Source organism: Bufo bufo, chromosome 3, assembly GCF_905171765.1.
Source record: "Bufo bufo chromosome 3, aBufBuf1.1, whole genome shotgun sequence".
Taxonomy (NCBI): domain Eukaryota; kingdom Metazoa; phylum Chordata; class Amphibia; order Anura; family Bufonidae; genus Bufo; species Bufo bufo.
This window is the reverse complement of record NC_053391.1, coordinates 369,095,999-369,117,781: the sequence shown is the minus strand read 5'-3', so window position 1 is coordinate 369,117,781 and position 21,783 is coordinate 369,095,999. Positions and strand designations below refer to the sequence as shown.

At 45.6% G+C, this 21,783-nt stretch overlaps 1 protein-coding gene across 2 annotated transcripts in view; it reads left to right on the top strand.

The window, feature by feature from the left end:
* Nucleotides 1-21,783, top strand: part of YARS1 (tyrosyl-tRNA synthetase 1) — a 70,120-nt gene that overhangs the window by 14,706 nt on the left and 33,631 nt on the right. For both annotated transcript variants that reach the window (XM_040424588.1, XM_040424587.1), the window contains exons 2-6: nucleotides 11,567-11,661; nucleotides 12,613-12,759; nucleotides 12,854-13,029; nucleotides 20,163-20,292; nucleotides 20,378-20,458. In XM_040424588.1, coding sequence (XP_040280522.1) covers nucleotides 11,605-11,661; nucleotides 12,613-12,759; nucleotides 12,854-13,029; nucleotides 20,163-20,292; nucleotides 20,378-20,458 — 591 coding nt within the window. In that variant the 5' untranslated portion in view covers nucleotides 11,567-11,604. The remainder of the gene's footprint in view (nucleotides 1-11,566; nucleotides 11,662-12,612; nucleotides 12,760-12,853; nucleotides 13,030-20,162; nucleotides 20,293-20,377; nucleotides 20,459-21,783) is intronic.

Below are 21,783 nucleotides of genomic sequence, written 5' to 3'. Positions count from 1 at the left end.
GCACGGCGAGCGCGGTCCCGGCATCACGGCAAGATGTCCATCACAATGTAGAGAGGAGGGGTAAGGGTCGGGCTTATCGTGCCTTGAAGCAAGGAGGCCGCTGCCCCCTTGACTTCAAGCCTGACTTGGAGAAGGTGCCAACAGACATTAAAACTGCGATTTTAACAAATAAGAGGAGACCGAATGAGGAAAGAAAATCATGATTAGCAACACACTGGGAGATACTGTAAGGCAGTGTGGTTGGTTTAATATGTGTTTTACAGGTGACAGGTTCCCTTTAATTATATGCAATTGCAAAAGTATTCAGATCCAGTTGCTGGTTTGAAAACTGCAGAATATTTTTCATGGGACAGCGCCTTTAACATTACTTGGGGTCTGTGTCATGTAGTGACATCATGGGGGATATCTATCAAAATTGGTGTAAAGGAAAACTGGCTTAGTTCCAAAGGAGCTCTGAAAAATGAAAGGTGAAATCTGGTTGGTTGCTATGGACAACTATGCCACTTCTACTTTACTCCAGTTTTGATAAATCAACCAACTTTTCAGAAGCCCTTGAGCCTCCTCTATGTGATCTCATACATGGCTTGACAAGCATTTTCTACTGAGGCCTCCCCAATGTCCATGGCAAAAAAATAATTAGCTGCATATGACCAATCACTGAGCAGCTGTCCGGTGGGGTAGTCCGGGTCGTCATGGTTGCAGCTTTGGGAGCCCCTGAGCAGCGGAGTATATGATCACTCCTGTCAACCTCAGTCTGAAAAGCATAGGGCTGCGTTCACACTGCATTTTATCCCCCCTCTGGCCTCTCCATTGGGGGTACATGTTTGAATAAGGCCCCCTTGCAAACGAGCGATACGTATTTGGTCCGGATGCGTTCAGTTAAAAAATGCGCGATTTCGCAAGCAAGTTCATTCACTTTTGCCTGCGATTGCATTCAGTTTTTATTGCGCGGGTGAAATCCGCATTGATGCGTTTTTCACGCGCGTGATAAAAAACTGAAGGTTTACAAAAAACATCTCTTAGCAACCATCCGTGAAAAACACATCGCATCCACACTTGCTTGCGGATGCGATGCGGTTTTCACGCAGCCCCATTCACTTCTATGGGTCCAGCGTTGCTTGAAAAATGCAGACTATAGAACATGCTGCGATTTTTATGCAATGCACAAGTGATGTGTGAAAAACAACGCTCATGTACACAGCCCTATCGAAATGAATGGGTCCGAATTCAGTGCGGGCGCAATGCGTTCATATTGCACCCGTGTGGAATACTCGCTCGTCTGAAAGGGGCCTAACACATGGGATTATAGATCATACAAAACCCGCATCCAAACACCTTATCAATACAACTAAATAAATAAATAAGACACGTGGACACCTTTATATGGTGGAAGATTTTGGCCACGACCAGCTTTATTAAAGAACAGCTTAAACCAGATAAACATTAAACCATGTACCAATATAACCTTTATAACCACATAACGGTCCAGCCATAAGCTCGGACCATCCAGCTTAATACCATAGTTTAGACCAGCCATAAGCTCTGCCTAAATACCCAAATAACTAGTCCGCTCACCATTCCAGTGAGCGACTTTACCCCTCCTTCTAATAAAGCAGTCGTGACGATATAGCAAAATTGGGTGGGCGGGCGGGTGCAGCTCCAGACTTGCGGTTTGGCTGACAGCTGGATCACTGACAGCCACCGCAATATATACATAGAGAGACCCCATCCCCATGAATCAACAACCAATGCCCTAACTGTTGCTGGGCATCAACAATTAATCTGCCCAGCAACCATCATCTATAGGTGCCCTAACTAGCCAATCCACCTCCCCCAGTAACACTGGCTAAAATTAGCCACCCTGGCCACCACTTTTGGCGGGAAAATCTCCCGCCAAAACCTCACCTAATGACCTTGCCATGATCATAATCCCATGCGGATCCTTCCATATTAAATTCCAGGATCCTATCATGGGATTATAGATCATACAAAACCCGCATCCAAACACCTTATCAATACAACTAAATAAATAAATAAGACACGTGGACACCTTTATATGGTGGAAGATTTTGGCCACGACCAGCTTTATTAAAGAACAGCTTAAACCAGATAAACATTAAACCATGTACCAATATAACCTTTATAACCACATAACGGTCCAGCCATAAGCTCGGACCATCCAGCTTAATACCATAGTTTAGACCAGCCATAAGCTCGGCCTAAATACCCAAATAACTAGTCCGCTCACCATTCCAGTGAGCGACTTTACCCACCGGACCAGACCGACTAAGCAGGAGGCATGGGCCCCCCCCCCCCCCCCACCCATAGCTGCTTCTATCATAGCCTGAAAGCCCAAATTAAAAATGTCAAGACCAATGACCGATAGATGAACACCATCAGAGAAATACAGGCCGGGCAAACCTCCCTCCAAGTCCACGTGTCGATATGAGAAACCCCAAACCAAGGGCATAAATTTTGCCATGACTCTGTTGATGCGAATCCTAATCCTGTCCAGATATTTCAGATTCGCACCAGACAGCCATACTAGCCGCGGAACCATCTCTGAAAAAACTAAACGTGACACCGGAAACAATCGCCGCATCCGAACCAAAGTACGCTTCATGCTGAAAGCTAACTCCATGGTCCCAAGCTTCCCCACGTCATTGCCACCAGCATGAAGAATAATAACATCAGGGTCCGGATACAACGAACACATTTCCAAAATTACATCAATAATACCCTCCTAGCGCAGTCCTCTGACACCATTCCAATGGACTCTAACATCATCTGTAGACCAAGACAAGTTATCACCGTACGACCTTCCTGAAGCACTTCGCTGGGCCCAGTGAACGAAAGAATGGCCGACGATCCATACGGTGATGCCTTGGAAACTTGAGAAGACAAACAACATTAGAGGGCATCGGGAAACGGACGAACATACATCTTAAAGTGATTGGAGGACCATCTCCCAATCCTCTTAATCACAGAAGCGCCCAAACCAAATTGAGCTGCCGTGGATGCGGCCCCGATCCTAAAGGAATGAGATGTAAACCGAAAATCTTCCAACCCCAATACAGTAAGACACTTACACAAAACCCTCCGAAACTGGAACTGTGTTAAAGGGGAAAAATCCTGATGAACAAAACCCACCCACCCGAATCCAAGAACCTTGTCCAGACTGATCCGTCTTAGTAGTAGGAAGGAAAAATAAAACATAGTTAGCATGAACGTGCACATTAGCTAGCAACAACCCTAAGCCAGACCTGCCGCTCTTTGGCAACAGCTCGCTTATCCTAAAAGCCCCAAAAAACATGCACAAAAATACAGTAGAAAAAAGCAGGGACTCATAATCACTGATACAAACCACAGCTGTAGCTTCACACAAAGCAACCAATAAATCAGGGGAGATAGGACACCTGCTGTCAGAAGAACAATTACCCTTCTTATAACCATTCAACATCTGCTTCACCATAAAAAATTCCAGAAAAGAAGGAACCCCCAGAATCCTAAGAAAAAATGAAACACCTGACAAGATCCTAACTACCGTGGCATGAGCTAACCTAAACCTAAAGAGAGACAGACAAAATGCTAACGCTGAAACCTCATTACTCACAAAGGGAGACCCACCTCTACCTTCCACAAAACGACACCAACGACTCCACGAACGGACATAGTCTGACCACGTCGCTGGGGCTACTGACGACTGAAGATACGACATCCCTAGGACCAGATCAGACTCCACAGATGTGGAGGGCACACTTCCCCTTCCAAATCGGCCCCCGCCGCCAACGAGCGAAATCTCTGAAACTGAAACCGAGACAAAGCATCAGCAATAGAATTATCTATACCTGGAATATGACGCGCCTTTATCCAAATATTCAACTGCTAACAAAGCAGAACCAAATGGCGTAACAGCTTTACCACTTACGGACACTTTGAGGACAAGCAATTAACCGCAAACAACACCCCTTTATTATCTGTGTGTAGAAAGATCCTTTTATTAGCAAAAAACCTACCCCATAAAACCAGAGCCACAATAACAGGGAACAATTCCAAAACCACTATATTCTTTGTTACCCCATTATCCACCCAAGATGAATGCCACGCAGCCGCGCACCAGTGCCCATTCCAGAAGGTGCCAAAACCAGAGGCCCCTGCTGCATCCGTGAATAGCTCCAAAGAGGGGGCAAACACAAACTGATCCTGCCAAAAAGAACGACCATTATAATTCCTAAAAAAATTCCAACCAAATTACCAAATCATCCTTACTATCCCTACACAACCGAACATGAAAAACCGGATTCCGAATGCCTGCAATTAAAGCCGCTAGCCGACGACAAAAAACCCGACCCATCGGCATGACTCTAGATGCGAAAGCCAAAAGACCCAATAATGACTGAATCTCCTTGACCGTAGCTTTTCTCCTACTCAACAGATCTGAAATCACAGAACAAATTCTAAATACCTTCTCCTGGGGAAGACGAAACTCACCCTTCACTGAATCAATAGTAATACCTAAATACTCTAAACATCAACAAATCAGAACAAACTGGGGAATCAACTGGACCTATAAACAAAAAATCATCTAGATAATGCGTCACAGCGCCTTTCATACACCGAACAGACACAACCCATTCAATAAAAGAGGAAAAAGCTTCAAAATAAAAACAAGACACAGAACAACCCATAGGTAAACATCTATCAAAATAAAACAAACCCTGAAACTGAAAACCCAGAGAATTAAAACAAGACGGGTGAACAGGTAATAAGCGAAAAGCCGACTGAATGTCGGCCTTTGCCATTAAAGCGCCCTGACGAGCGGACCATATCCACTGCAGCGTCAAAGGTTGCATACTTAACGGAACACAAGGCCTTATCGATCACATCATTTAAAGATGCCCCATAAGGGAAAGATAAATGATGAATCAAGCGAAAGGCACTCGGTTCCTTCTTAGGTACAATACCCAAAGGTGAGAGACGAAAATTAACAAAAGGAGGGGAAGAGAAAGGACCTGAAATCCTATCCGCCTCCAGCTCCTTCATCAATTTCGCACGCACCACAGACGGGAAATGGTTAACTGAAGATAGGTTATTAACCCATTCACAACCAGAACCTGAAAATGAAGGCAAAATAAAACCTACAGAAAAACCCTTAAGAAGTAACTCCGCCATCATGCGATTTGGATACTGCTCTAACCACGGACCCATGCTCGCTACCCTTACTGGCGTCCAGGCTCTTTGAAACATATTCCCTTGCGGATGGCTGAGAGGGCAGATTTGCTTTCTTGAAGCAACGCACCATGGGGTGGCTGCCTCCGCAAAATGTACACTCATGCCGATATCTGCATGAGGAAGGCCATCGACACTGCGACTCATTGAACACAAAGCAAGTGCCCTTCCTTAAAGCAGACGGCTGAGAAACAGTTGAGGACGGCTGCTGCCTAGGAGCGGAAAAGGACGTGCGATGCGGCACCAACAAATTGAGCCACAAACCCACATCCTTTGCCCCCCAACGCATACCAGGGTATACTGACAATTTTTGCCTAACACCCTCATCATAAGAAAACCACCCAACACCTCCAAAACTTTTATAAGCTTCTAAAACATTGTCTAAATGTTGAAATAATCCAGAACACTTTTGAGGAAATTTCTCCCCAATAACACTACAAAAAATACAATACGCCTGCAACCAATTGTTGAATGACCGAGGAATCGGACGACGCCGATCCTCCTCAGTCTTCTCATCACGCTTATCCAATTTAATTACAAAATCCTTAGACGCAGGCAAAAGAGATAAAATATCAACAAATTCATTACGCCAAATTTTTTCTTTAACAGAGACAGGCAAATGAAAACCTAAGGGGGACATCTCACAAGGGAGAGCCTCCTTATAACAGGTCTCCGCTACCCCCTTCCGCTTACAAAATAACGGAAGAGGGAGGGAACCTTCGCTGTCAGAATTTTGCTCATCCCTCTGCCCGACCGACCGCCAAGCAGACGTAACATCATCCGCAACGGCAGACGGAACGGCAGATAGAGGGACAGCGGGGATAATAGCTTGAAGAGAGGAGAGGACAGAGGACAAGGAGGTAAGTACCGGAGCCAAGCCACTAAGGCACTCACCATCAGACGAAGCCTCAGTCCTGCGAGGAGGGGAAAGCGATGACACTCCTGGTGGCAAAGAGGTATCTTCCTGGCGCGCATCCGCCCGCGGCTCAACACCGGAGTGGAGCCGCAGAGCTGGACGCTGCACCTGCTGTCCGCGAGTCCTGGACCTCTTCCCACTTCTGCGACGAAAAGAAGAAGTTCCTTGAACGTCCACCAGAGGGCACCCAGGAAGCAAATGACCGCCGGAACCATCAGTCCCATCAAAGTTCCCGGGGGACACAGAAGGCTGCTGCACCACCGGAAGTGACATCACGCCCGCGCCGCTACTTCCGGGTCTGGACTCCGATGCCTGCCGCTTCTCTGGACGCCGCCGCTCAGCAGAGGACCTAGATGGAGAAGGTGAAAAACGGGCGCGCTGCCTCCTCTCACGCTGAGAAGAGCGCAGCGCAGGCAAGACAGCAGCAGGGTCCACAGGCTCCGGTCCATCACCGCAAGAGGCTCCTCCAGCTCCAGGCAACTCCGGGAAGGCAGGCGACAGGTCCGACAGGCACGCTTCAAACCAGGCAGACGCTCCTTCCTCCACAGCACGGCTCCGCAGGGCAGCAATGAAATCATCCATCAGGTACGGCTGGCAGGAACGCAGGAAGCAGGCGAATCCTCACAGGGGCAGACAGGCAGAGTGCAGCTCCAGACTTGCGGTTTGGCTGACAGCTGGATCACTGACAGCCACCGCAATATATACATAGAGAGACCCCATCCCCATGAATCAACAACCAATGCCCTAACTGTTGCTGGGCATCAACAATTAATCTGCCCAGCAACCATCATCTATAGGTGCCCTAACTAGCCAATCCACCTCCCCCAGTAACACTGGCTAAAATTAGCCACCCTGGCCACCACTTTTGGCGGGAAAATCTCCCGCCAAAACCTCACCTAATGACCTTGCCATGATCATAATCCCATGCGGATCCTTCCATATTAAATTCCAGGATCCTATCATTCACTTCAATCAGACATACAGGAGGTAAATGGTGTAAAGAAAAACTGGCTTAGTTGCCATCATCAACCAATCAGATTCCACCTTTCATTTTTCAGAGCTCCTTTGAAAAATGAAAGGTGGAATCTGATTGGTTGCTATGGGCACCTAAACTGATTTTTCCTTGGCACAAATTTTGGTAAATCTCCCCACAGAGTCCTCAATTTGACCAGCTCGCCATTTATTTTCATTATTTATCCCATACAGAATAGCACAGTCTACTAACCTTTTCTGTCTGGTGAAAAAAGATGGAAATGAATGGCAAGCGGATCAAACGGAGTTCAAAGCTGAATCCTTTGGACTCTGTGGGAGAGATTTGTCAAAATTGGTGAAAGGAAAACTGGCTTAATTGCCATTAGCATCCAATCAGATTCCACCTTTCATCTTCAGAGCTCTTTAGGAAAATGGAAGGTGGAATCTGGTTACTATCGGCAACTAAGCCAGTTTTCCTTTGGACGGTTTTGATAATTTTTCCCCTGTATGTCTCTTTTGATGGGAATGAACCCTTCACAGTATACATGTGAATGCTTTTTTCTTTTTTTTTTCATAAATCTCTTTTTATTGAAAATAACACAATAAATACAAAAAAGAAAGCCGCATGCAGGCAACATATGAACTTTCAAGTTCTAAATCACCCCCAGTCTCAGCAGTTGAAAGAAGTCCCTTAAGGCTCCATTCACACGTCCGTTGTTTCTTTCCTGATCTGTTCCGTTTTTTGCGGAACAGATCTGGACCAGATCTCTACCCATTCATTTTCAATGGGTCCTGAAAAAAATCGGGCAGCTCAATGTCTGATTTTTTTTTTCAGGACCCATTGAAAATGAATGGGTACAGATCTGGTCCAGATCAGTTCCGCAAAAAACGGAACAGATCAGGAAAGAAACAACGGACGTGTGAATGGACCCTTAGACGACACCTTGTCCATTTGAAGGTAATGACACCTGTTGATGATTAGGACATTCAAAGAGAAGATCTGTCCCATTGCAGGAGTAAGGCCTCATGCACACGACAGTATTTTTTTGCGGTCCGCAAAAAGCTGTTCCGTGATCCGTTTCCGTGTGTCTTCCTTGATTTTTGGAGGATCACCAGACATAAAAAGTGAAAAAAAAAATCTAAGTCAAGTTTGCCTTGCAAATTATAGGAAAAAAACAGACTGGGATGACAATCTTGTGTGCCTCCGTGTTTTTTCACGACCCATTGACTTAAATGGGTCCGTGAACCATTGTCCGTGAAAAAAATAGGACAGGTCTTATTTTTTTGACGGACTGGAAACACGGATCACGGACGCGGATGACAAACGGTGCATTATCCGAGTTTTCAACGGACCCATTGAAAGTCAATGGGTCCGCAGAAAATCACGGAAAACGGAACAACGGACACGGAACACAACAACGGTCGTGTGCATGAGGCCTAAGGGCAATCGAGCGTGACATGTGAATGCTGTTTTTGATTATTCAAACATATACCCCTGATGGAAAGGCCAGTGGGGTGAAACCATAGTGTGAACCAAGCCTACTAAGGCTGCGTTCACATCTCCTGATCAAGCACAAATGCCGGCTGATGGCCATATAAAAAAAAAAAAACGTTGCCTGCAATGTTTTTTGCTCTTCGGAAGGCCTCATGCACACGACCGCAATTTGCGGAACGGAACGGGCGCCCATTGTAGAAATGCCTATTCTTGTCCGCAAAACGGACAAGAATAGGACATGTTATATTTTTTTTTGCGGCGCTACTGAACGGAGCAATGGATGCGAACAGCACATGGAGTGCTGTCCGCATATTTTGCGGCCCCATTGAAGTGAATGGGTCCGCATGCGGACCAAAACAGCGGTCGTGTGCATGAGGCCGAAGCCTGACATTTATGGCGGAAATCAGCTAGATCACTGCCAGACCTCCTTGCCATCAGTGGGGATCCAGCACAGAGCAGCCTGCCGAATCTCCTAAACAGAGATGTCAGCGTGGCCTAACCTGACAGATTTGTGACTTCACCCGCTCAAGGTCCGGAAGTGATGTTTAGTGGCTGAAATGTCGCATGACCTGTGCTCACGTGGCATATTATCATGTAGACCTTTCTGTAGAACAGGGCTCGACAAATCCCGGGCGCCAGGTCGCCATGGCGACCAGGAATTTGGTCCTGGCGCTTGGGTATTTGTCAGCCCGATTTCAAAGATGCGCTTTCGGCGCGCACCGTGGTTTCCTGAGCCGGCACAGTGGAGAAGGAGGAGTCCCTCCCTCCCCACTGTGCGCGGCTGCCGCTGGCCACTAAGAACAGAGTAGGAGGAGGAGGGGAGGGACTGTGGCCACTGCGCCACCAATGAATGTGCCGGCCATATCCCGGCCCCTATGACTGCACGCTGTGATCCGCGCGACTAACCCCTCAGTTGAGGGGTTAATCGCGTGGATCACAGCGTCCTGTCAGAGGTCGGGTGCCGGGTTCTTCAGTCTCGACTCTCTGCATTGGTGGCATGGCACGATCGGTTACCATGGCAGCCAGGAGTCACGCTACTGAAGTCCTGGCTGCGATTGTATGTTAGTAAGCAGCATTATACTCACGTGCACCGTGGCCGCCGGGCGCTCTTTCTTCTGTCTGTGCGGCTCATTGCTAATGCTTATAGCATTAGCAATGCGCCGCACAGACCTATGAGAAGAAGGAGCTCCAGGCGATCACGGCGCACGTGAGTATAATGCTGCTTGCTAACATACCATCGCAGCCAGGACTTCAGTAGCGTCCTGGCTGCCATGGTAACCGATCGGAGCCCCAGCATTACACTGCTGGGACTCCGATCGGAACTGCCCACTGCCACCAATGATGGGGGGAGGAGGAGGAGGGGGACCCTGTGGCCACTGCCACCAATGATTAATACTGGGGAGGGAGGCGGGGTGGGTTTGTTACCAGAGGGGGCTGATAAGAGGGAGGCTGGGGGGGCTGATAAGAGGGAGGCTGGAGGGGCTGATAAGAGGGAGGCTGGAGGGGCTGATAAGAGGGAGGCTGGAGGGGCTGATAAGAGGGAGGCTGGAGGGGCTGATAAGAGGGAGGCTGGAGGGGCTGATAAGAGGGAGGCTGGAGGGGCTGATAAGAGGGAGGCTGGAGGGGCTGATTGGAGGGGCTGATAAGAGGGAGGCTGGAGGGGCTGATAAGAGGGAGGCTGGAGGGGCTGATAAGAGGGAGGCTGGAGGGGCTGATAAGAGGGAGGCTGGAGGGGCTGATAAGAGGGAGGCTGGGGGGCTGATAAGAGGGAGGCTGGAGGGGCTGATAAGAGGGAGGCTGGAGGGGCTGATAAGAGGGAGGCTGGAGGGGCTGATAAGAGGGAGGCTGGAGGGGCTGATAAGAGGGAGGCTGGAGGGGCTGATAAGAGGGAGGCTGGAGGGGCTGATAAGAGGGAGGCTGGAGGGGCTGATTGGAGGGGCTGATAAGAGGGAGGCTGGAGGGGCTGATAAGAGGGAGGCTGGAGGGGCTGATAAGAGGGAGGCTGGAGGGGCTGATAAGAGGGAGGCTGGAGGGGCTGATAAGAGGGAGGCTGGAGGGGCTGATAAGAGGGAGGCTGGGGGGCTGATAAGAGGGAGGCTGGAGGGGCTGATAAGAGGGAGGCTGGAGGGGCTGATAAGAGGGAGGCTGGAGGGGCTGATAAGAGGGAGGCTGGAGGGGCTGATAAGAGGGAGGCTGGAGGGGCTGATAAGAGGGAGGCTGGAGGGGCTGATAAGAGGGAGACTGGAGGGGCTGATAAGAGGGAGGCTGAAGAGGCTGATAAGAGGGAGGCTGGAGGGGCTGATAAGAGGGAGGCTGGAGGGGGGGCTGATAAGAGGGAGGCTGGAGGGGGGGCTGATAAGAGGGAGGCTGGAGGGGGGGCTGATAAGAGGGAGGCTGGAGGGGGGGCTGATAAGAGGGAGGCTGGAGGGGGGGCTGATAAGAGGGAGGCTGGGGGGGGGCTGATCAGAGGCTGGGGGGGGCTGATCAGAGGCTGGAGGGGCTGATCAGAGGCTGGCTGCCATGGTCAGCTCCCTGCTGTGTGTACTATGCACAGGGCAGCAGGGAGAGTGTAAAGTCCTATTCACCCTAATAGAGCTCTATTGGGGTGAATATGACAAGGGTTCTAGCCCTTAAGGAGGCTAATAGTTATTAAATAAAGTAAAAAAAAAAAAAGTTTAAACACCCCCCCCCTCCAAATATAGAAAACAATATATTGCGATATACATGCTTAAAATTATATCGCAATATAGATTTTATGACGCGGCTCCGCCTGGCTCCTAACTTTTTTAGCTGGCTCCTAGATTCCAAGGAAATTTGTCAAGCCCTGCTGTAGAAGACTTGGGTCTCATACTCCTCATGTGTTTTCAGTGCATTTGTGGGATGTTGTCTACGATGGACTGACGGCTTGTCTATATGAAGAAGTTTATATTATAATATGCTCTTTTTTTTTTCAGCATCCTTATATTGGATTGGGCCCTGCAAACAAGTCAGAATGGGTGAATGTCTGACCCCTGAAGGAAAACTACAGCTTGTTACACGCAACCTGCAGGTCTGTACATTTTACTTACCTCTTTACTTAATAATTCAGGTCATTTTAACCCTTTTGCACAGTTTTTAGCTGTGACATTTTTCACACTTTTGACAAGTAAATAAACTAAAACCAAAATGGGAAAAAAAATAAAAATCATACTAACACACACACACACACACACACCCCATTTATTTTCTGAAAGTAGAGCCCCGACACACTTTCCAAATGCCACTGAGCTCTTTATACACACACAGACACTTTCTTGCTACTTTGCATTAAATTGTAATTTTTCAAAAAATATCACAAACTTTTATATTATTGGGTAAAAGTGTGACGCAAGCAGAAAGTTATATGCACGCCTAAAAATACTATTTCAGCATGTGCAGACTTCATACACACTTTTACACAGACCAAAAATCAGGTCGATTATTGGGGATGAGCGTTTATAGAAATGCTTGTTCTCCATAACAGGTTCACTAACATTTTAGGGGCAGTTCACACTGATTTTGAAAAACACGCTTAAAAAAAATTCAGCACACAATCTGCATGTTTTTTTTTTCAGCGTGAAAAAACACATATTTTTTAATAATTTTTTCCCCTTCTTTTTAACTAATGGGTGTTCAGTACAAAGCTGGTTTTTAAAAAAGATGTGCGCCAAAAAAGTGCAAATTGCGGTCTGCAATAAGTACTGGTGGAGCCAGATCAGTTGCAGAATATTTGCTGATCATAAAAAGTGGGGATCCAGCAGAGGAAATACCAGCGTAAACATGGATAACCTTCAAAAAACAAAAAATATAATCCACTACCAGACTACGTTTTAAAAAAAAATGCAATAATTGGTTATCTCTGCTCGCTCCTCGACTTCTGTGCTACAAACGAGCTCTGGATTGTGAAATGTCGGATTTGAATTTGGCTATGCATATTGCGTGTGTTCCCGGATCTTCGATTTGTGCATTCTTTGTGTTCTAGGAAGTTCTGGGTGAGGACAAGCTAAAAGAACTCCTAAAGGAGCGGGAGCTTAAAGTATACTGGGGCACAGCCACGACAGGAAAACCTCATGTAGCTTATTTTGTGCCAATGTCCAAAATTGCAGACTTCCTAAAGGCTGGTTGTGAGGTAGGTACTGACTTCCCAAGTGTAAAATTGGACCAGAACAAAAGAAAATGGGACATGCTGTCTATCTATATATGTGTTTGATTTTTGTCTCTAGGTAACAATCTTGTTTGCAGACCTCCATGCCTATCTAGATAATATGAAGGCACCTTGGGAGCTGCTGGAGCTTCGCACCCGCTATTATGAGAACGTTATCAAAGCCATGCTACAAAGTATTGGAGTACCTTTGGAGAAACTGCACTTTGTTAGAGGGACTGACTACCAGCTTAGCAAGTAAGTGAATCCATCCTATATACGTGCATTATCGGCACATTCAATGTTCCTTCTCTGTATTCTCTTGTTGTATATCCTCAGCCACCTATGGCATATCCAAAGGATAAGTCTGGGTCTCCTCTTGGGGTCCTGCACCCTTCTTGGGAGCAGGGTCTGTGTCTTAACCCTTCCTGAACGGAGAGGTGGCAGAGCATGCGTGGCTGTCTCCATTGACTTCCATGGGAGGTCCAAAAATGGTTGAGCATGATCTCCTCTTTTGGGTGAAAGGTCTCTGTTTTAGTGAGCTGGCTGCCTCTGAAGCTGCAGCATCTCTTCTGCTTCTCACCACACCAGGGACACCAGCAGAGAGAGGCAGCACTGAGCATGTGTCCACCTTGGCACATTTACTAAGGTGGTCACAGAAAGGCTGTTCAGTAGAAACAGGTGGAGCTATTCTAATATAACTCTTTGAATATTTAAAGATCGAAGCGTTATTTTTAAATAAGTGGAAATACAAATAATGTTTATGATTATGGACTATATTCTTCATGGGCAAGCACGTTAACCTTCAATTTATTTATTAAAAAAAAAAAAAGTTTAAGACCACTTGAAAAATGGCAAAAAATCATATTTAGCATGGCTGGATCTTAACAAGGTTCCAAGTAGAGCTTCAACATGCAACAAGAAGAAATGGGAGTGAGACAAAACATTTTTTGAGCATTCAATTTAATGAAAACAACGAATAAACTGAAACAGGCTGTTTTTCAGCTGATCAAAAGTTTAGGACCACACCTCCAAAAAAAAACTAACCCCCCCCCCTCCCAAAAACAGAAATCCAACTTCCAAACAGGAACTCAGTAATGAGTAGCTCCGCCGTTATTGTTTATCACTTCAAAAATTTGTTTCGGCATGCTTGATGCAAGCGTTTCCATGAGGTGAGTGGGAACATTTCTCCAAGTGGTGAAGACAGCCGCACGAAGGCCATCTACTGTCTGGAACTATTGTCCATTTTTGTAAACTTCCCTTGTCATCCATCCCCAAAGGTTCTCAATTGGATTTAGATCTGGGGAACATGCAGGATGGGCCAAAAGAGTGATGTTATTCTCCTGGAAGAAGTCCCTTGTCCTGCGGGCATTGTGTACTGTAGCGATGTCCTGTTGAAAAACCCAGTCGTTACCACACAGACGAGGGCCCTCAGTCATGAGGAATGCTCTCTACAACATCTGGACATGGCCAACGGTCGTTTGACGCCCCTGCACTTCCTTAAGCTACATTGTTCCACTGAAGGAAAAAGCACCCCAGACCATTATGGCGCCCCCTCCACTGTGGCGCGTAGAAAACATCTCAGGTGGGATCTGCTTGTCATGCCAGTAACTTTGGAAACCATCAGGACCATCAAGGTTACATTTTTTTCTCATCAGAGAATAAAACTTTCTTCCACCTTTGAATGTCCCATATTTGGTGCTCTCTTGCAAAGTCCAAACGAGCAGTTCTGTGGCGTTCAAGGAGACGAGGTCTTTGAAGACTTTTTTTGTTTTTGAAGCCCTTCAGTCTCAGATGCCGTCTGATGGTTATGGGGTTGCAGTCAGCACCAGTAAGGGCCTTAATTTGGGTTGAGGATCGTCCAGTGTCTTTACGGACAGCCAATTGGATCCTATTTTGTTGGGTCTTCCACTTGACTTTCACTTGACCCACTTGATTTTGTTGGGTCTTCCACTTGACCCTCAGGATCATTTAAGAAATTCCAAATGACTGTCTTACTGCGTCCCACCTCAGCAGCGATGGCGCGCTGTGAGAGACCCTGCTTATGCAGTTCAACAACCCGACCACGTTCAAAAAGGGAGAGTTTTTTTGCCTTTGCCATCACAATATGTGACTACCTGACAGAAAATGACAATGAATCCACATCTTTGCACAGATTTGGCCTTTTAAAGGCATGTGGTCCTAAAATTTTGATCAGCTGAAAAACAGCCTGTTTCAGTTTATTCGTTGTTTTCATTAAATTGAATTCTCAAAAAATGTTATGTCTCACTCTCATTTCTTCTTGTTGCATGTTGAAGCTCTACTTGGAACCTTGTTAAGATCCAGCCATGCTAAATATGATTTTTTGGCATTTTTCAAGTGGTCTTAAACTTTTGATCAGGACTGTATATTCAGATTTGAGCAAATAAGTTATTCGGTGCTACTTATTGGGAGTGCTTTACTGGCTGAGTATATCTAAACTGTAAGAAATATTTTAACTGTACATAATAAAGGTTCACTATCAACACAACAAACCTTAAACATAAGGCAAGGAGGCACTGTGGATAGTGTCTTCCAATTAACTATCCATGCTATTTAGGGCGCCTTTACATGTTGCAGATTTTGTTGCAGAAATTTTGGCGACTGAAAATCAGTTCCATTCCCTTGGATTGAGCTTAACCCTTTGTCTACCAGCTCCGTACATGTACGCTGCTGGAGCGATAGGCAAACATGGCGCCCGCTCGCACGTGCAGTGGGCGTCATGGCCGGCAGGTCTCTGCTGTTTCAAACAGCAGAGACCTCACTTCCTTCTGAGATTCGCGTCCCCACCTATCCCTTGGTTGAACTTGATGGACTTACCGGTAAGTCTTTTTTCAAGCGTATTAACTATGTAGCCATGTAATTATCGCAACCGGCAATAATGCCAATCGCGGTAATTAAAGCCTTTTAGATGCCGTGATCAAGTGAGATCACAACATCTAAAATGTCAAAAACCCAGAAGCTTGCGCTTCCAGACATCTTACCGACATCCTCTGTGGCCAGTGAGGATGCCGGTAATTGGTTTGAATGCGCTGGGTCTCACGGAAGAGAGCCAGGGCATTCATGCTGCAATTCTTATTTTGGCAACCAGGTTGCAGGCCAACATAAGAAATGAGCAATAGTCAGTAATAAATGCAATTTAAAAATCCATGATTGTTCAAAATTAAAATATAAAGAATGCATTCTGTAGGCTCGTATATAAGCTTCAAAATCATTACAAAAAAAGTCAAATAAAACTGTAGAAAAAATTAAAAAAAAATTTAAAATATAAAATCACCCCGCTTTCTGTAAAATAAAAAAATAAACACCTAAATAACAAAAAATATAAATATCTTGGTACGCCCGTACTATTAAAATATTTTTCCAATACGGCGAATGGCGTGACGGAAAAAAGGGTTAAAATGTCCAATTTGCCATTTTTTCATTGCTTCTATTACCTAATTTTTTTTTATTAAATGTGATTAAAAAGCCACACACACTCCAAAATAGTATCAATAAAAACTACAATGAGTCCCCACACAGCTCAGTAGATATAACTAATAAAAAGTTATGGTGGTCAGAATATGGTTATGTAAAAAAGTTTGTTTTTTAAAGTTTAAATGTATTTTTACACTATTTACACTATTTAGACATAAAAAAAATATATATACATATGGGGTATCGTTGTAATCGTACTGCTGACACAGAGAATGAAGGGCACAGGTCAGTTTTGCCGCCAACAGAACACCGTGGGAACAAAACCCATAAAATGGTGGAGGAATTGTTTTTTTGTTTTTTTACAATTCGACCTAATTTGGAATTCTATGCCATAATTAATGGTGGCATTAGAAAGCACAAATTGTCCTGCACAAAATAAGCCCTCATGCAGCTATGTGAACGGAAATATAAAAAAGTTATGGCTCAAGGAAGATGGGAAAGAAAAATGAAAACCTCTGGTATCCTAAGGGTTAAAGTAGTCGCACTTGCCGCCTCATTCAAATGAATGGAACTAATTTTCAGTCTCAGAAATGTCTGCAACAAAATCTACACTGTGTGAAGGCACCCCCTACTTTTAGGGTTCTGGTCTGTTATGTCAAGAGTTAAAGGTGTATTTCAGTTTCAGGAAATTAATCTATCCACAGGATAGTCATCAATTTCAGATCACTGGGCATCCGACTCTGCAACCCTGCCTATCAGCTGTTTGTCCCAATCGAGTGAATAGGACAAAAAAGTGTAATTACACTGCACCACCACTACAATGTTGACGGCATGCAGGTAAACATTGAAGAGAACGCAGGGCTTGCACAAGCACTGCAGCCCCTTCAAACAGCTGATCGGCAGGGGTGCCAAGAGTCAGACCCCCACCGATCTGATATTGATGACCTTTCTTAGCATAGGTCATCAATATCATGAAACCAGAATACCCCTTTTTGACGTCCAATTTAAGTATTCTGAGACTGTAGAGCAGTGTTCCTCAACTCCCGTCCTCAGGGCCCACCTACCGGTCTAAGTATTAATCAGGTGATATAATTTGTGTACATGCATCAGGACTTATCACAGGTATTCTGTGGGATATTCTCAAATCATGACCGGCAGGACTGGAGGTGAGGAATACTGCTGTAGAGCACGCAATAAAATGGCACCAGTTATTATTTGTATAATAAACAGTTAGGCCACAATACGGATTGTGTCAGGGTGCGTTCAGTGAAACTGACACCATTTTGCAAGTAAATTCGGTCAGTTTTGTCTGCAATTGCGTTCAGTGTTTCAGTTTTTTCCGCGCGGGTGCAATCAGTATTGGGCTACATGCACACGACCGTGGTGTTTTTTGCAGTCCGCAAATCACGCAATTTGCGGCACGGCACGGACAGCCTTTAATATAACTGTCTATTCTTGTCCGCAAAGCGCGGACAAGAATAGGACATGTTATATTTTTTTTTTGCGGGGCAACGGATGCGGACAGCGCACGGAATGCTGTCCGCATCTTTTGTGGCCCCATTGAAGTGAATGGGTCCGCATCCAAGCCACCAAAACTGCGGCTCGGATGCGGACCAAAACAACGGCCGTGTGCATGAGGCCTTGATGCGTGAAAAAAAACTAAAGACTTACAAACATCACCTAGCAGCCATCAGTGAAAAACGCATTGCATCCGGACTGCATCCAGATTACATCCGGATGCAATACGTTTTTCACTGAAGCCCAATTCACTTCTATGGGGCCAGGGTTGCGTGAAAAATGCTGAATATAGAACATGCTGTGATTCTCACGCAACTCAGAAATGATGTGCACAGACCCATTGAAATGAATGGATCAGGATTCAGTGTGGGTGCTATGCGTTCACTTCATGCATTGCACACGTGCGGAAAACTCGCTCGTGTGAAAGGGGCCTTTAAAGGGCTTGTCCAATGACTTATTCCCTTTCTGCACAAAGGTAGAATACCGAAAGGTGAAGCCCTGCCCTTTATTAGTAGGGTTTTAAATACCTTTTTGACACAAAGGGCTAGCAAAAATCGACTTGGCTGACTGCGGACAATTCCATTGCAGACTTTAGATCCAATGCACGTTTCTTGATGATAAATATGTTAATACGATTGAGTCATTAATATTTCATAATTCTGGTTGCACAGTTCTCAATACAGAGGTCAAGTTATTAATGCTAACGAAGATCACACACTAGGAAACCACGTTTGATATTAGAATTGTCTAAATGTATCACTTCCTAATCTGTATGGACCGAGGCAGTTGGTGTATGACAGGGATGCTCAACCTACAGCCCTCAAGCTGTTGCAAAACTACAACTCCCAAGATGCCCTATTAGCTGTAGGCTAGGGAGTTGTAGTTTTGCAACATCTGGAGGGCCGCAGGTTGAGCATCCCTGATGTATGAAATTCTTTTAAGAGCTCAGATTTTTAATTAGCTAACCTTCACCGAGTTTAGTAGAAAACCTTAGTAGAAATGGCTGCCCAGAGACAACATGGCTGAAACTAATAGTTAAAGGGGTTATCCGAGTGTTTAATTCTGATGACGTAGCCTCAGGATGTGATGAGTGGGGGTCCGCCACCTGGCACCCCTGCTGCTGCAGCTCGCCAAGCACAGCGTTGTCCATTGTACAGTGGCTGCCTAGGCCATGTGACCGATGAAAGCGACGTCACAAACCTACGAAGAGGCTGTGGCGCTCTCTTGAATTTGTTGAATGATAGGGGTGCCAGGAGTTGGACCCCCACTGCTCAGATCCTCTCGTGAGGAGAGGTCACCTGTATTAAACACTCTGACAACCCCTTTAAATCCTGTTTTCTTCTACGATCCAGCACAGCTGGAACTACCTCGCCAGACCTGATTCTCTCACAGGGCCCCTGGTTATCGCGACAATGAAGCAGTGGCCATGCACTCTTAGGGCTCTTTCACACGAGCGAATGCTGTGCGGGTAATCCGCTGCGTGAAAGACAGCCAAGCCCCGTTCCAGACAGCAGAGACACGGAGCATTGACATGATTGATAATGCTCGGTGCCTCTCTCTGATCTTTTTACTACAAAATCACAGAGACAACTTTATCTCACTGTGATTTTGTAGTAAAGAGATCACAGAGAGGCACGGAGCATTATCAGTCATGTCAATGCTCCGTGTCTATGCTGTCCAGAGTACGGCTTGGCTCTCTTTCACGCAGCGGATTACCCGCACGGCATCCGCTCGTGTGAACGAGCCCTTAGGGTGGGTTCACATCACGTTCTTCCTTCCTTTTAACGTATACAAAAAACGTATAAGTTAAACTGATGCCTCAGTCTGATGCCATACAGTGGCATCCATTCACCATAGAGTTCCATTGTAGAAAAAAAAAATTGTGCAGGATACAAGAACATGATGTGCTGTGTTTTTGTATCCTTTTCTTTTTTTGTAACGTATACATCAAACAGAAACCTAAAACATGATGTGAACCCACTCTAATTGCAGCTTCATACAACCATCACATGGAGAGCCCAGAAGAATTTTTTTTCCTCTGGAAATAAACATTGAAAGTTTCTATTCAAAGCCTGCAAGTGGAGATCATAGAAGCCATTAGAAATTGCTGTATAATTTTTATTATGTAAACAATTGCCTAACTTTGCTGAAATCAGAATAACCCTGTAAGGCACCGTTCTGGCTTTCCGTTCTCCTGCTCCGTCTAGGACTTTTGTCTCCGCTTAAAAATCATCTTCTGAGCGGAAACATAACTGACCCTATTATAATCTATGGGGTCCTAAGGGCTCAGTTTGGCGTCAGTTATGTGCCTTTTCCATCCTTTCCGTTCTCCTGCTCCTAGACGGAGCAGGAGAACGGAAAGCCAGAACGGTGATGTGAACGTAGCCTAAGTATAGTGTCTATTTCTGCATTGTCAGCATATCTGTTATGTCTTAAAGGGAGTACACATTAGATGTGTACAGGCTGTCCTCAGTGGTCACTCAGCATGATGCCAAGAAAGCTGGAGCGGAGGTGGTGAAGCAGGTGGAGCATCCGCTGCTCAGTGGGCTGCTGTACCCGGGATTACAGGTGGGATCAGAAACTGAAGGTGAAGTACAACTGGATCAGGCACCCCCTCCTTTTATTCATGTATGTCTGTATTGACCTTTTGTAGGCACTGGATGAAGAATACTTGAAAGTTGATGCACAGTTTGGAGGTGTCGATCAGAGAAAAATCTTTACATTTGCTGAAAAGGTAAACATTATATTGGCAAAATTGAAATACAGTTATACTATTTTACAATTATCACTGGTGTCATGAGAACAGCAAGGTAAATGAGACATTTAATTTGGTGCGATTTGTGACAAATTTATCAAAAAGGTGCATGCTATATAATCCATCTAGTGCAAGTCATGATATAATACACATTTAGGCTACATTCACACGTCAGTATTTTTCTATATCCCGATTTTCGGTCCGTTTTTTGCGGATCCGTTGTTCCTGAAAATGTTTCCGTATGTCATCCGTTTTTTGCGGACTTTTTGAAGTCTCCAGACTTCAACCTCTCATGGACCATGTGGCTGCTGTAAAGCATCTCACTGAATGATATTAACGGGCTTGTCCAGGAAGATATATTTATGACTTATTCTCAGGTTAGAATAGCTACCTATAACCTAACCTTTATTATATTGCTATTAAAGTGAAAGTCTACTATTGTTAACAGAATCATCAGCGCTGGTAATGGGTTAAATTCACGTTACAATCACCCTATGTAACTAATAGCCCTGCCTAAGGACAATCCCATATCAGGAACCTTCTATAATTCCCTAAGCAGGCTCTGACCGAAAAGAAGGCCACCCCCTCCCCAAAATGGCAGTACAGATGTGCAGCGTGGTTAACAAACCTGGCACAAATGTCAGTTGTGGCGCTGATGGTCACCCCAGGTCCATATTAAGATTCAGTAGCACCCATGCACTCAGTAACAGCTGTTTATAACTAGATAGATAGCTATATTGTAACTCAAATACTTCCTACAATGATGGATAAACCCCTCAATCACATACTGATATCCAATATATATTCTCCTATATATCCATCAAATAAGACAGATTGAAATATTGTCAAATTCACAAATCGTGTGTCCCTGTGGAGTCCTGCACAGTTCATCAGTGGACAAAAAAGACATTTGAACCATGCAGATAGTTGGGGTACATGATGTACCACATAAGCCTCTACCACATAATAGTGTCTCCAGTGGCACCCTTAACCACCGCCCATAGGATATAAACGTCCGGGAGGTGGTTCTCTATTTCTGAATGGACGTTCCAGAACGTCCGTTCAGAAACTACAGCTGCACGCTAATCGTGCAGCTGCTGATCGGGTTGCCCGCTGTCAGTGACAGCAGGGCAACCCTTAGAGAAGGCAGGGACAGTGCCCAGGTGTCCCTGCCTTCCGGATCGCTGCAGACACAGCGCTCACTGTGACCGCCGGGACCGAAGAGTGCAGTCATGTGACCGCCGGGACCGGAGAGTGCAGGAGCTGTGTGAGGTCATCCACAGACCTCGATCAGCCCTGCACTG